The sequence below is a fragment of the Oreochromis niloticus genome, linkage group LG6 (assembly GCF_001858045.2).
Source record: "Oreochromis niloticus isolate F11D_XX linkage group LG6, O_niloticus_UMD_NMBU, whole genome shotgun sequence".
NCBI lineage: Eukaryota > Metazoa > Chordata > Actinopteri > Cichliformes > Cichlidae > Oreochromis > Oreochromis niloticus.
In genome coordinates, this window is record NC_031971.2 from 28,380,640 (window position 1) to 28,393,289 (window position 12,650).

The window sequence follows — 12,650 nt, forward strand, 5'->3', positions numbered from 1 at the left end:
TTTTTCTTACTGCTCTCCTAGTTTAAGAGCAGACAACTGTAGCTTTCATTAACCAAACTACAGCTGCTCAGCACTGGTTGCTAGAAAGCATTTTAATATTCAGTGAATTTTACTTGAATGTTATAGAGATAAGTGGGTGAATTTATCATATAGGTATCTATGGTGTGGGATAACACTGGGTTCTTCCTGTTTTCCTGTTTTTTAAGAGGAACGATATTGTAATGGCCTGGAAACCTGTCAGCCCCACACAAGTTGGTCTTCCTGTTTCATGTATATAGTATGTATATAGTATATTCTTATGCTACACTGAGAAAAATAAAAGATTTATCTCCTGTAGCAGAAAAAAAACAAACTTCTTTGTGCAGCATGAAGATTTAGGTAACAACTAGGATGTTGGGGAGAGCATGATTTTGCCTTGGCTAAGAGTGAATATGAAGCCGGTGTGAGGTGTGTTTTGTGTAGATCTGCCTAGAGAAAGATATGAAGCAGGACGCTTCGTCAGATTGTTTTTAGTGTTCAGACTGCCACAGTAGTGTATTTTTCAGCATAGTGCACTGTAGTGTCTTGAAGCATTTGCACTGCTGAAAGATTGAGCATGACTTGGCATGAAGAGGTGCAAAGACGAGAATGTTTTTGTATTTTTACAGGTCAAAATTAGAGATATTTTTGTACACTGGACATGCATGTGAATGGTGAAGCCACGTGGTGGCATCCTTTCCTTCGGTGCAACAGCAGCCACGTAGAAATCGAGCGTTTTAAGGTCTGATTTCAATGTAGTGATTTTAAATGCTGTTTTTTTAGGTTTTACTTTGATCACTGATCTTAATGATTTAATACTTAAAATAAAATTTCTCTGCCTAGCTTTGTGGATGCTATGTCTGGTTAAAATATGTTACAGTACTGTGTAAAAAGCTTAAGTCACCCTTCATTTCTCTATATTTTGCAAGAAAAATGGGAAATAGATGCAGGGGTTTATTGAAACATGGATAATACATGAATATAAAAGGCAACACAGAGTCAGTTTTTGCTATGACTACCTTTATGCTTCAACACAGCCTGAACACTCTTGTGCAAACTTTTGTTTATGTAATTTCTTTAAGTCGTCTTCAGGAATAGTTCTCCAGGCTTCTCGAAGGACATTCAAAGCTCTTCTTTGGATGTTGGATGTTCTTTTGTTTTGCTATCTGACAAGATGATCCCACACTGCTGCAGTAGTGCTGAGGTCTGGGCTCTGGGGAGACTAATCCATAACTAGTAGTATACCATGATTGTATGCATTTCTATCCAGGTTTTTCTTTTACTGCTTTGGCAGTGTGTTTGGGATCATTGCTTTATTAAAAAATGAAGCTGTTGCCAGATGGTGAGTCAAACTCTAACAGTACTTTCTGCATTCGTAATTCCATCAGTTTTAACAAGACCGTCCTCCAACCATCTTCCTATTTCCCAACCATAAGAATGACTTCTCTTCCAAAGAACTTTAAAAACTTTGAAAGACCCTCAGAAAGCCTGAAGAACTATTGCCCAGGACCACTTTAAAAAACTTACAAGAAAATGAAGGCTCCTCTGAAGCAAAAGGAAAACGAACATGAGGGATACCTTGAGACTTTTGCACACTACTGTAAATGAAACGAGAGAAATTGATCATTGTTAATAACAGCACTGTCATGCATTAGCTTTGCTATTGAATTTAATCAATGATGTTTATGATTAACCGATTCTCACAGCAAAAGCAGATGTGACATACAATGCTTGCATGATTTTTTTGGTCTTTTTTTCTTTTCAAATCCAACATTTCAGCTTTCTCGCTTTATGCTGACAACAACCACCAGCACTGTGTTTTACTTTATTCAAATGATAGCAATTTGTTAATATAGCTAGAGTAATTTATTGGACAGTAATTGGACAAGAAGACAACTGCAAATCTCAATCGGGTTTATCGAGTCATTTTGTATTATATGAGCTCCAAAAAGGCACATCAGTCTTGTTTCATCTCATTAATCTTGATTTGTGCCTGTCAGTCAGTGTATTCTGGCAGATAGTGAGTTAATGGCAAGTATAAGTTATACAGCATGTAAACAGAAAAATCAATTAAGGATATTTTGTGTTATTTTAGTAAATGAATTGAATATTCATCTGTATGAAAATGGTTTTAGTGGTTGTAGACATAAATTTAAAAATTGGCAAAAATGTTTGAATTTGTTGTCTTTATCCACGATAAAGAAGCTTGAATATGTTCTGCCTTTTTTTATTGGCTTAAAAACAAGTTGCATTTTTTAAGGTTAACATTTTAGGTGTCCACGATCATTGCCTTTTCTGATTTGCACATTGCAGCCGCTTTATGTTATATGCTTTTCTTTTAACCATTTAACCCTCAGACACTTTATTTTTTCTACTCCGAGTGTAGAAAGCCAAACTTGGCCCCACTAAGAAGGTGATCACTGAGACTGATGACAGCCACTCCAGCCAGCTCCCATCAAACAGCCTGAACCAGGTCAAACTCAGCGACTTCAATTTCCTAGCTGTGTTGGGGAAGGGAAGCTTTGGCAAGGTGCGCGATATACAAAGTTGGAGGAACAAAGTGCAATGTACTCTACATGGAAATGATTTTTACCTGGCCACCTTCTGTCTCTGCAAAGGTGATGCTAGCAGAGATGAAGACCACTGAAGAGCTGTATGCTATAAAGATTCTGAAGAAGGATGTGGTAATCCAGGATGATGATGTTGAATGTACCATGGTGGAGAAGAGAGTCCTGGCCCAGCAGGACAAACCGCCCTTCCTCACATACCTCCACTCGTGCTTCCAGACAGTGGTAGGTAAAAGGCTTCTGGATGTACCAGGATAACTCACTCGAGGTCAAGTCAGGTCAAATTAATTCAGCAAGCAGCTTTTAGCTAAACAGCTTAGTCATAAAATGCTGGAGAAGGCAGCAAAGGACGTTTATGACAAGTCCAATTAAAAAAACAGAGAAAGGGGAACAAAGTAACCCCAATTAGAAGGTGAGCTCTCTCTGTATAAATAAGCAAAAGGCTTTGTTACAAAGGGTACCAAAGTTATCTTTGATACCCTTAATATCTCTTTTTTGTACTTAGTAAAAGTAATAATCTAAAGAAATTATAAAATATTTTCATTAAGTAGCGTTGTGAACTTGCATAAACTCTGCAAATCTATTATAGTCCATGTGCAAAAGAAGTCGATGGCTTCCTTAATCTGAATGTCTCTTTGTTAAACCTGTAAACTGCAAATGAACGTCTACCAGCATTCAGATTTCTGAGAGAGGCCAGGCTAAACTATAGCAGCTGATTAGAGCTGAAGAACTGGCAGGCAAGGCAGAGGAAATAGGAAGAGACACAGCTTGGCATCACTCATAGCATATTCATGAATACACACACACACACCCATTCTCGTACAGAGAATAACAAAAACACACTTACTCCTACACTTTTGTGACCTCTTTGTCTAGTTTCACATTTGCTGTGCAGACCTTTTCCTGCGATGCCCGTACTCCAACATTTTCTTTATGTGAATGTTTTAAATTTGTGAAATAGTCCAAATGTTTTAAATATGTCCATTTTACTGAAACTGATCAGTGTTTGAGTTGTTTTTTAAGCAGAAAATCTTTACACTTAGATAATGTTTCATTTGATTTTACCGTTTCCCTAAAATACATTCAGGTTAATAAAAATAAAAATAAAAATAGTGACACCAATCAGACACCAATGAAATGGTCTGATTGAGTTTTCTGTTTATGTTCTGCTAAGACAGCACGCTATCAACATCGGTTCCACTGAAGTCAAACCCTTTACTGAGTGAAAACAAGGAGGCATTTTATATTAGAGGCGCAGAGAGGTCGAGAAGCTATAATGTGCATTTTGCTGAAGGCGCTGTCATTGCAGTGCAGTGAGGGTCACAGCACACACAGTTCAGGGTAAAGCCTGCTTTGCCAAGAGTGGTGACATTTGGTGTCAGACCTGGTGGAAGGTTCAGCTGCGCTGTCACCATGGGTCTGTTGTTATTGTTTTGTTCGTAAGAGACCATCAAACACATGTGGACTGGGGTCAGGCCAAACTTGTCACGGGCAGTAAGGGACCAGCAGTAGAACACAAAGAGAATATTTCCTGACAGATGTCTGTGTTGAGTGTTTTCATTTTCCATGAAGCGCTTTGTTGTGGGCTATTTGGGTCACCTTGTCATGGAAAGAGTAGCAGGAAAGATGGAACAACTTAGACAGCGGGGGTGGGCAAGACGTCAAGACTGTATTTCTCTGATTTGAGGTTTACCACGAATAGAAATGTAAACATATTTTGAAATTCTACAGTTTTTCACGTAGAACTTATTATTATTTTTTCTTGATTTCTCACATACCTCTAACTCTTCTTTCACCTTTTTCCTCTCTGCATGACCACAGGACCGCCTGTACTTTGTCATGGAGTATGTGAATGGTGGAGACCTTATGTACCATATCCAGCAAGTGGGCAAGTTCAAGGAACCTCAGGCAGTGTAAGATTCGGCTGTAAAATGAATCTGTGGTTACAATCAAAATTATATTTGAGTATTTACATTTAGCTTTAGAAAGGTATCATTTTAGGTTTTATTCCCTTTTGTATTATGATCACACTAGTGTCTAATAACAGTAAAGCATTAGCTGCAACAATAATATAGACATGCTTTATTGGAACTGTTTGTTCTGAGGTTGAAGGTTCGGTTTTAAGCTGTTGTAAATCTGTAAATGTTGTCATTGCAGGTTCTATGCAGCAGAGATCGCTGTTGGTCTCTTCTTCCTGCACAGTAAAGGAGTCATTTACAGGTGAGTATTAAAAGGTTTACACGGTATACATACCAAGGTTGCTTTTAAACTAGTAACAGAAAAATCCTTTGTGATGTAGTAAATGTCTTTTATAACCCTGTCATAAAAGACAACCACTAATGGAGTCAGCATCTGAAGGTATGTTTTGAATGCTTCCTCAGGGATCTGAAGTTGGACAACGTGATGCTGGACTCTGAGGGACACATTAAGATTGCTGACTTTGGCATGTGTAAAGAGAACATGACAGAAGGAGTCAGCACGAGGACCTTCTGTGGCACTCCAGACTACATAGCTCCAGAAGTGAGTAGAGCTGAAGATGTAAAGCGTGTACTTGTGTGCGCGTGTGCTTTTTCTGTTGCATGCATTCATTTCTGTCACTGTCTGGTCTGAGCCTGTGTCACCCTTGTGCTCCAGATTAAGGTCACTGCCTCAGGACAAGATAGGCCCACACACACATGCACACACACACAAAGGCATATACACGAGCTCTCTCTGATGATGTAAGTGTCCCAGTCAGACCGACACCCAGCGTGTCCGCTGGCGAGTCCAAACTGAACCCGAAACATACAGGCAGGGGTTTTTCTTGTGAGCAAGCATTTCTTGGATTTCTTGTAATCGAAAGCCAAATTTATTTAAAGTGACAGTTTGACCTTACCATTTGTCATCACAGTTGTGGTCGTCATACCAGGATACCTCAATATTTTAATTCTCTTTGATTTGTAAGGCGCATTGGTTACATTTATATTTACAAGTTTCACATTTAATGTCTTCATCTAAGATAGACTAGGCAGGAGTAACAGCAGGGTCGGGCGATATGTTAAATCTCCTATAAGATAACTTCTGATTACTGATAAAACACATATACATATTAGGGGTGCAACGATACACAAAATTCATGGTTCGGTTCAGTTCGATACTTTGGTGTCACGGTTCGATATTTTTTCGATACAAAAAAATGTTCATGCCTTTTTAATTTGTCATTTATTAAAATTATAAATATATATTTTAACTCAAAAGTACAGTTTTTAAATTTAATGTTGCTGAAACAACAAAATAATGAAAAAAATAAATCTATCTGATCGAGAAATCACTTATCTTTGGAAAAGAGAGTTTATGGATGATGTCGGCGTAGATGTGCAGTCATATTCGTTGTGTTCCCACTAGTGCTGTAAGCGTTAATCTCGTTAAAATGACGTTAACGCCATAACGCGGCAAATCTCCGTTAACAAGTTACGGCGGATCGCCCCGTGCGTGGGGCTGGACGGCGTCAACGCGTTAACAAGCTAACTGCGCTAACGCACTAGTTCCCACCAATTGAGCATTGCGTGGCACATCCGACATACTGTTTTACTTTTGTCCATGACGCGCTTACCATCAGGGTCATGCTTCACATGAAAACCAAAATAGTTCCAAACGCCAGATCTGAATGAGGGTGGGGGAGGTTCAATTTCGGGTAGCGTTGAGGTAGTTGCCATGTTGCAACGAGCTTGCTAGCTTGTGCTGCGCTCAGTGGATCTGCGCTCGACAGTGCAGCCTAGGCGGAGTAGTCGAACGCAGATCCACTGAGCGCTCAACACAGACAGCATCGTCAGAAGAAAAGTTGATAAAATAAATAAACAATTGTGTATTGTTCGATACATATGCGTACCGAACCGAAAGCACTGTATCGAACGGTTCAATATCGATACGAGTATTGTTGCACCCCTAATACATATGTGTGTGTGCAGTGCTCCTTTGTGTACTCCTTAGTCCCGATACAAACCTGCTTATATTTGTCTCAAACTGAACACAACTGGAAGCTGAAATAAACAAACTGTTTGGGATAAAATATGTAATGAGATGAACAGTAAGCATAGCCTGTAAGGTGTGAGTGTTTCCATGAAAAACTAGAAGTGCATGTCTTGCACGCGCTCTCGAATACCTTGTTACCTTAAAAAATTGTCAGACACAGGAATGGAAACTTCCACACTGGTACCTCAAGAACACAGAATTGGAAAGAAATGGTATTGTTTAAATATATAAAAAGGAAAAGGACACTATGTGGCAGCAGGTTCTGTGGTTAACAAGTGAAACTCTCAATAAAACATACCAGTAGACTCTATGAGCCTATATATGCATCCAGTTACCCAGCAGTGCACTCACACACACTGCGAATGTTGTTAGATTCTTATTTTAAGTGTTTCCTTTTCTGTTGTTTCTGACAGCTCTTTCACTTTGCAGCTCATCAGCTGTTTAGCAGTTAGACTGGATCTTACCTCAGGATTGGTTGTTGGGCCTACTTGCTGCTTCTATTCAGGTCCTAATTATTGGCTCCGACCAAACTTAAAAAGGAAATGATCTCTCCTTCTTGGAAGCCTATACAGGCTGGTTTCTTTAAAAGATGACTCAGTCACGCCACTGGGAAAGTTTTTGGTTTTCATTTACTTTGGTTTGATTGCATTGAAGTTCAAACTACATTCAGTCTTTACCCCTTGAAAGCCTGCTAGTTATCTTTGAAGTTCTTTTATGAACTTAGCAGTTTCTGTTATATTTCAGGCCCACTTATAGAACAAAATGACTGGGTGTTAGTGAGGGTGGTCTCTGCCTGTGCAGTTACCCTTACCCTAAACCACATGTTTACTCATTTTAGATCATCTTTAAGGGAACAGGGGAGGTCGACAAATGTTTATGGGGGAAAGAGTTAAGCCAGGTGTGGCTAATAGGCTAACACCTAATTTTCTTTTGCTCACTTTGTGATGACTCAAATTCTGATTCATAAATTGAATTACAGGAAATTGTTAATGTGGTTCTCCCTTTTTTATGGGTAGGGTTAGAACGAGACATGCATAACAGGTTGGGGCTCATCCATTGCTAAATCTGAAATATCCTTTAATGATTAAGGCTGTAAAATAGATTATTTTTTAGTGAAATGTGCTGGAGAGGTTAGTTCTGTGTGTTGTGTATACAAGAAGATACAGCTCTGGGGATGGTTGTAGCTGCTTAGCTACATCTTTTGTTTTCTGGTTGGAAAAGATTTGTGTCCCCCAGATAGGTAGGAGCAGCATTTATGTCATCCCTAAATCTTTCCCTTGTAGCATGAAGGAACGTCCATGTTGATCGCCAAACCACAGTCCTGCTCATAACTAGCTGATTTTACTGTTATTCATGTGTTTAATCCAATTTAGGATTATTATGTTCTACTATTATCACATAAAGATGTGTTACTCATTTAAATACTATGTTATTCTTAAAACAGGTGAAACAAACAGAAAAAAATGCAGTATATATCCAGTGCATATAATATATGCTGCAAAACTGAAAAAGTCTTATTATTAACAAACATCAAAAATGACAGCAAACGGGTGCATTAGTCATTTACTAATTAATGCTGAATTTAATCATTCTTAAATATGTATTTACATTTTTTATTAATAATTGCTGTCACTGTAGTTTTTGCAAGTAATGCAAGTAAGCCCATTTTTGCCATAAAAAGAATAATTCCTCTGATTCATTTAATGCAACCAGTGCAAATTGTAGAAGTTCATACGCACTAAGTTTTTCCAATTCTCTGACCATTATCAGTTAGCTGGCTTCTATTTAATGATGGGCTGGATTATCGATTCTCTCTAAAAAGCCTCTCTGATAGACTGAGAGGTTAATTCCACCCACGATGCCAGGCTGAACACGCTGTGATCGTTCGAGTCAGACTGACACTAATGCACCAGCCAGGGATGACACAGTATGGGGCCGGAGTAGCTACTGTTTCCATAGCACCGCACGCAGTACACATATTTTATGCCAAACACATTTTTTTTTGTATTACACTCACATGACTATCACACAGTCATGTTGATGACAGTCACACATGATGTGTTCACAGGTTAAATAGGGCATCCACACATAGTTATGCATCTGTATGCATATATTGTTTTTATTAAGCTTAAGAAACCCAACCATTTGAGTCTTAATAGTCTTAACAGTTAAACATTTGTACTGTGTATCCACCCACTCCAAAGCACTGTAGCTAGCTGGAGAGTGACCTTAAAGAGACTTAGATTCACAGTGGTGACATTTACAAGGTAAAGTGAGACGAGGTGTTCCTTAAAGTGTTTCTGATAGAAGAATCCACTACAAATAAATGCACTGGCCTTTCTGTGTTCCTGCATTCCTACAGAATCTGCTTCTACCGGACCTAAAGTAACTCCCACGGGGCATTCTGTTCATTTGTTGTCCCCCAAAAGCTGTTCAAAGATTTGTCTAATGAGTTTTGTAGTGATTTTTGATGTCAGGCTTTTCAGTGGGTGGGGTGCGACTGATCTGTTTGGAAGTCTTTTATTTTGAAAAAGGAAAAAAACCAATGCACACACAATAGAGAAGAAAAAGAGAGGATGTCAAATGTGGACATGACACTGGTTGAGAAAACACCTGTTGGTCATTTCAGATGAAGGATGCCGAGACAATTAGATTCAATTGTTTCATTTATCAGAGTTCATCAAGTTTTATCAAATTTTATTACCATTTTAGAGAAAATGATTGAGCTGACAGGGATCGCAGCTCTAACTGAAGAAGGAATGAACTGCAGTGCAGCCTGGTGCATCTGGATTTAGGTGTGGAAACTCCTCGTTCTATTCAATGTCGTGCCAGGTTGGCCATTGGTTGGCCATTATGCCGATATGTTAAATAGTGACATAGTGAGTAATGGAACGAAAGTCAGGGCTCCGTTTCAGCATCAGTGTTTTCTTTTGGTGTGGCCTTGATAAAAAAAATAGCATAATATGGGAATTATAAAGGTCTATTTATTAATGATATGGACGCCTCTCTTGTGTGACACGTTTTATATGGGTTACACTGGGAATTCTTGACAGAGGATTCCCAAAGGGGAGTCCCTCATAGTGATTATATCAGCTATCCATACAACATTACATATTGTGACTGTATAACTTTGTTGCTGTGTTAGTGCAGTTTTGTATATGCGTGAGACAACTGTGAGGTGAGAAGTGTTTTCACACTTTCTCACACACAGGAGCTCAAATACAATCCACCAGTCAGGAAGTTTATTTCTTCGTGGAAGTGGGTCCCTGGTTCACAGTACACAGGTGACAGGATGCCGTACTTTTACTGCTATCCTGGAACTTGCCAAGACACACACACACACTCATATGTTCAGGCACACATTTATTGCTGGCTCTGTTTACTCTGACCTATATAGGCAGTCACCGGTCGCTCCCGTCTGGCAGGAATGCTCACACTGATGTGACTTTACACCTCAGTGACTTTGACACAGAGAAGAAGAGATAGCAAGGAAGAGAGGGGAAGGATCAAACAGACAAAACACACTGTTACTTGACATAAAAGGAAAAAATCAAAAAAACATTGACTTCATAATGGGTCCATTTCAGGAGAGTATTTGAGGCTACTGAGTTGCCTGACACAGGCTGTTTTCCTGTGTTCCCCAGTCGTCCCCCAGTGTGGTGTGGCATCAGGAGGAAAAGGGTGTCTACTTTCTGCTGACTCGTTTCTGGAGTGCAAAACAGTTGGTGTCAGAATGTTTTATTATAAATTGAGTCATTAAAGAAGACCCAGTTTTCAGTCTCGGAGGTATGTGACATTTCAACAAAGGCAGGGAGAATTTAATGTAAGATACATTATTCATTTAATACAAACCAATGAACAAAAATGGAGTGTTTAAGACTTATATTTTCCGTATTTTCATGAAGTAAATACATTTATTTACAAAAACTCTTTGACAGATTGTAACAGGCACATACAGTTAAGTTCTGTGTATAAAAATGGCTGTAATTCAGTTAATGCAGTCTTTGTTAAACCCCTTGAATCAAAGTTGAAAAACTACACATCACATCACAACTTGTTTGATTTAAAATCCAGTGTAGGGGGTCCACAAAGGCAACATGACACAAATTGTGCCTTTGTCCAAGTATTTACAGACCTAACTGTAGCTTTGAAAAGTTTGTTGCTTAGATATTTTTGTGGCTGTTCTTCAAGAAGTTGGAGGATTGAAATAGCAGCCCTGACTCATGATAGAGGTGTCATCTGGCCACATGCTTTGGCATCTCTAATTCCAATTTAAACCCTCGGCCAATTACCGAACACCCCAAAGCAGTGTTTTTCAGAAAAAGAGCTATTAGTAGTTTCACACAATCATTTCATCCATGGTTGGAAAAGTGAGTGAGAAGTGAGAAAAAAGTCAGGGGGGGAAGAAGAAGGTGAAAAAGAGAAACTGAGAAAGACGCAGCAGATGAGACAAACACAGCGAGCATGAATATGTGAGGATGCTGCAGACAAGGTGGCAGCCTGAAAACGTCCAGACAGCAGTTTAGATCTGTCATTTTATTTATTTTAACTGCAATAAAATGTTATAGGAATTGTAGATTATCTTCTAGGTTTAGCATTAGGAGTAAAATTTTTTCTCGTGCAGCTGTTTTCTACATTATACTGCATATACACTACACTACATTGCAATTTTTCAATAGGGTTGCTCTTAATTACATCATAATCTTGCAATTTATTCATATCCTCCTGGCACAGAGTTAAAGCAGGTGAAAGAGGCCAGACACTTTATAGATATATGTTGTTTTTGCTGGGTTTTGACTCCTTTTTCCCTTCAGAAACGCCTTCGTGAGACATTAATCTGACATTTTGGTTCATGTAGACGTGACAGCATCACACAGTTGCTGCAGATTTATTGGCTGCACATCCATGATGTGAATCTCTCCTATCGCCACATCTCAGAGGTGCTCTGTTGGAATGAGGGTTGGTGACTGTACAGTGTCAAACCAGTTTGAGATGATTTGAACTTTGTGACATTGTGCGTCACTCTGCTGTAAGCAGCCATCAGCAAATGATTACACTGTGGTCATAAAGAGACGGACATGGTCAACAATGATACTCAGGTAGGCTGTGGCGTTTAAACGATGCTAAATTGTCGGGATCAGGATGTATTATAGGGATACCAAAGAACTCACATATTCAAGGTTTTCATATAACTTTCTCACGTCCCTCTACAGTCATGGAATTTCAATACTGAATTTAGATCACAATTCATTGTGATCACGTGAAAGGTGCTGTTTATATTGCACCGTAGGATGCTCATGTAAACCCCAAGGCTGCTCATTAATATCCTCAATGAATGAAACCATCCACAGCACAGGCACATACAGTACCAAGAAATGCTTTCAAAAACAGACCACTAAAGCAAGGTCTGATGTGCGCTGATCTGCTCCACAGCACACACATCCCTCAGAGGGATACAGCAGCAACGGCACAGCAAATATTCATGTAGCACCCTGTAACAGGGTTGGTCGTGAGGGTGGTACTGTGCATTGTACTGCACGTCTGTGCATGAAGAGCAAGGGTTATAGGGGCATAGGTTGGTACTTGTGTGCATTTGCATGTGTGTGTCTGTCGTGAGCAGAGTAGCCTTGAATAGCTAGCAGTCTGATCCAGAACTGTCATGTAGCATTAGGACTAATGGGAGAGCGATGTCTGCAGCAATGCCCGTGCACAAGCGCACATACACATGCAAAATATACTCATAAACACAGGCTCTTCAGGTCACGAGCAGAGGTGCATAAATGAATACACATATGCTGACAAATTATAAAACCTAAACACTTAACGTGTTTAAGCGTCTAAAAGAAAGAACAAAATATTTTTTTCTCCTGCCCTCTTTCACTCATGATCAGTGAATCAGCTCTCTCAGCTGCAGGGTTTGGGACAACAAGCAAAATATAAAGCAGGAAGAGAGCACAGACTCTCCATCACTGGCTGCCTGGCAGAATGAGAGAAAACTTAATGCAGGTATCAGGTTTTTTTCAAGCACTAAGGTAGACGAGCATACAGATTAGG

The 12,650-nt window shown here is 39.4% G+C and overlaps 1 protein-coding gene across 3 annotated transcripts in view; it reads left to right on the forward strand.

Annotated features, from left to right (window-relative positions):
* prkcaa (protein kinase C, alpha, a) overlaps positions 1–12,650 on the forward strand; it is a 130,455-nt gene that overhangs the window by 89,796 nt on the left and 28,009 nt on the right. For all 3 annotated transcript variants that reach the window (XM_025907858.1, XM_019359705.2, XM_019359706.2), the window contains 5 exons: positions 2,405–2,548; positions 2,637–2,810; positions 4,407–4,498; positions 4,743–4,805; positions 4,967–5,105. In XM_025907858.1, the coding sequence (XP_025763643.1) occupies positions 2,405–2,548; positions 2,637–2,810; positions 4,407–4,498; positions 4,743–4,805; positions 4,967–5,105 (612 nt within the window). The remainder of the gene's footprint in view (positions 1–2,404; positions 2,549–2,636; positions 2,811–4,406; positions 4,499–4,742; positions 4,806–4,966; positions 5,106–12,650) is intronic.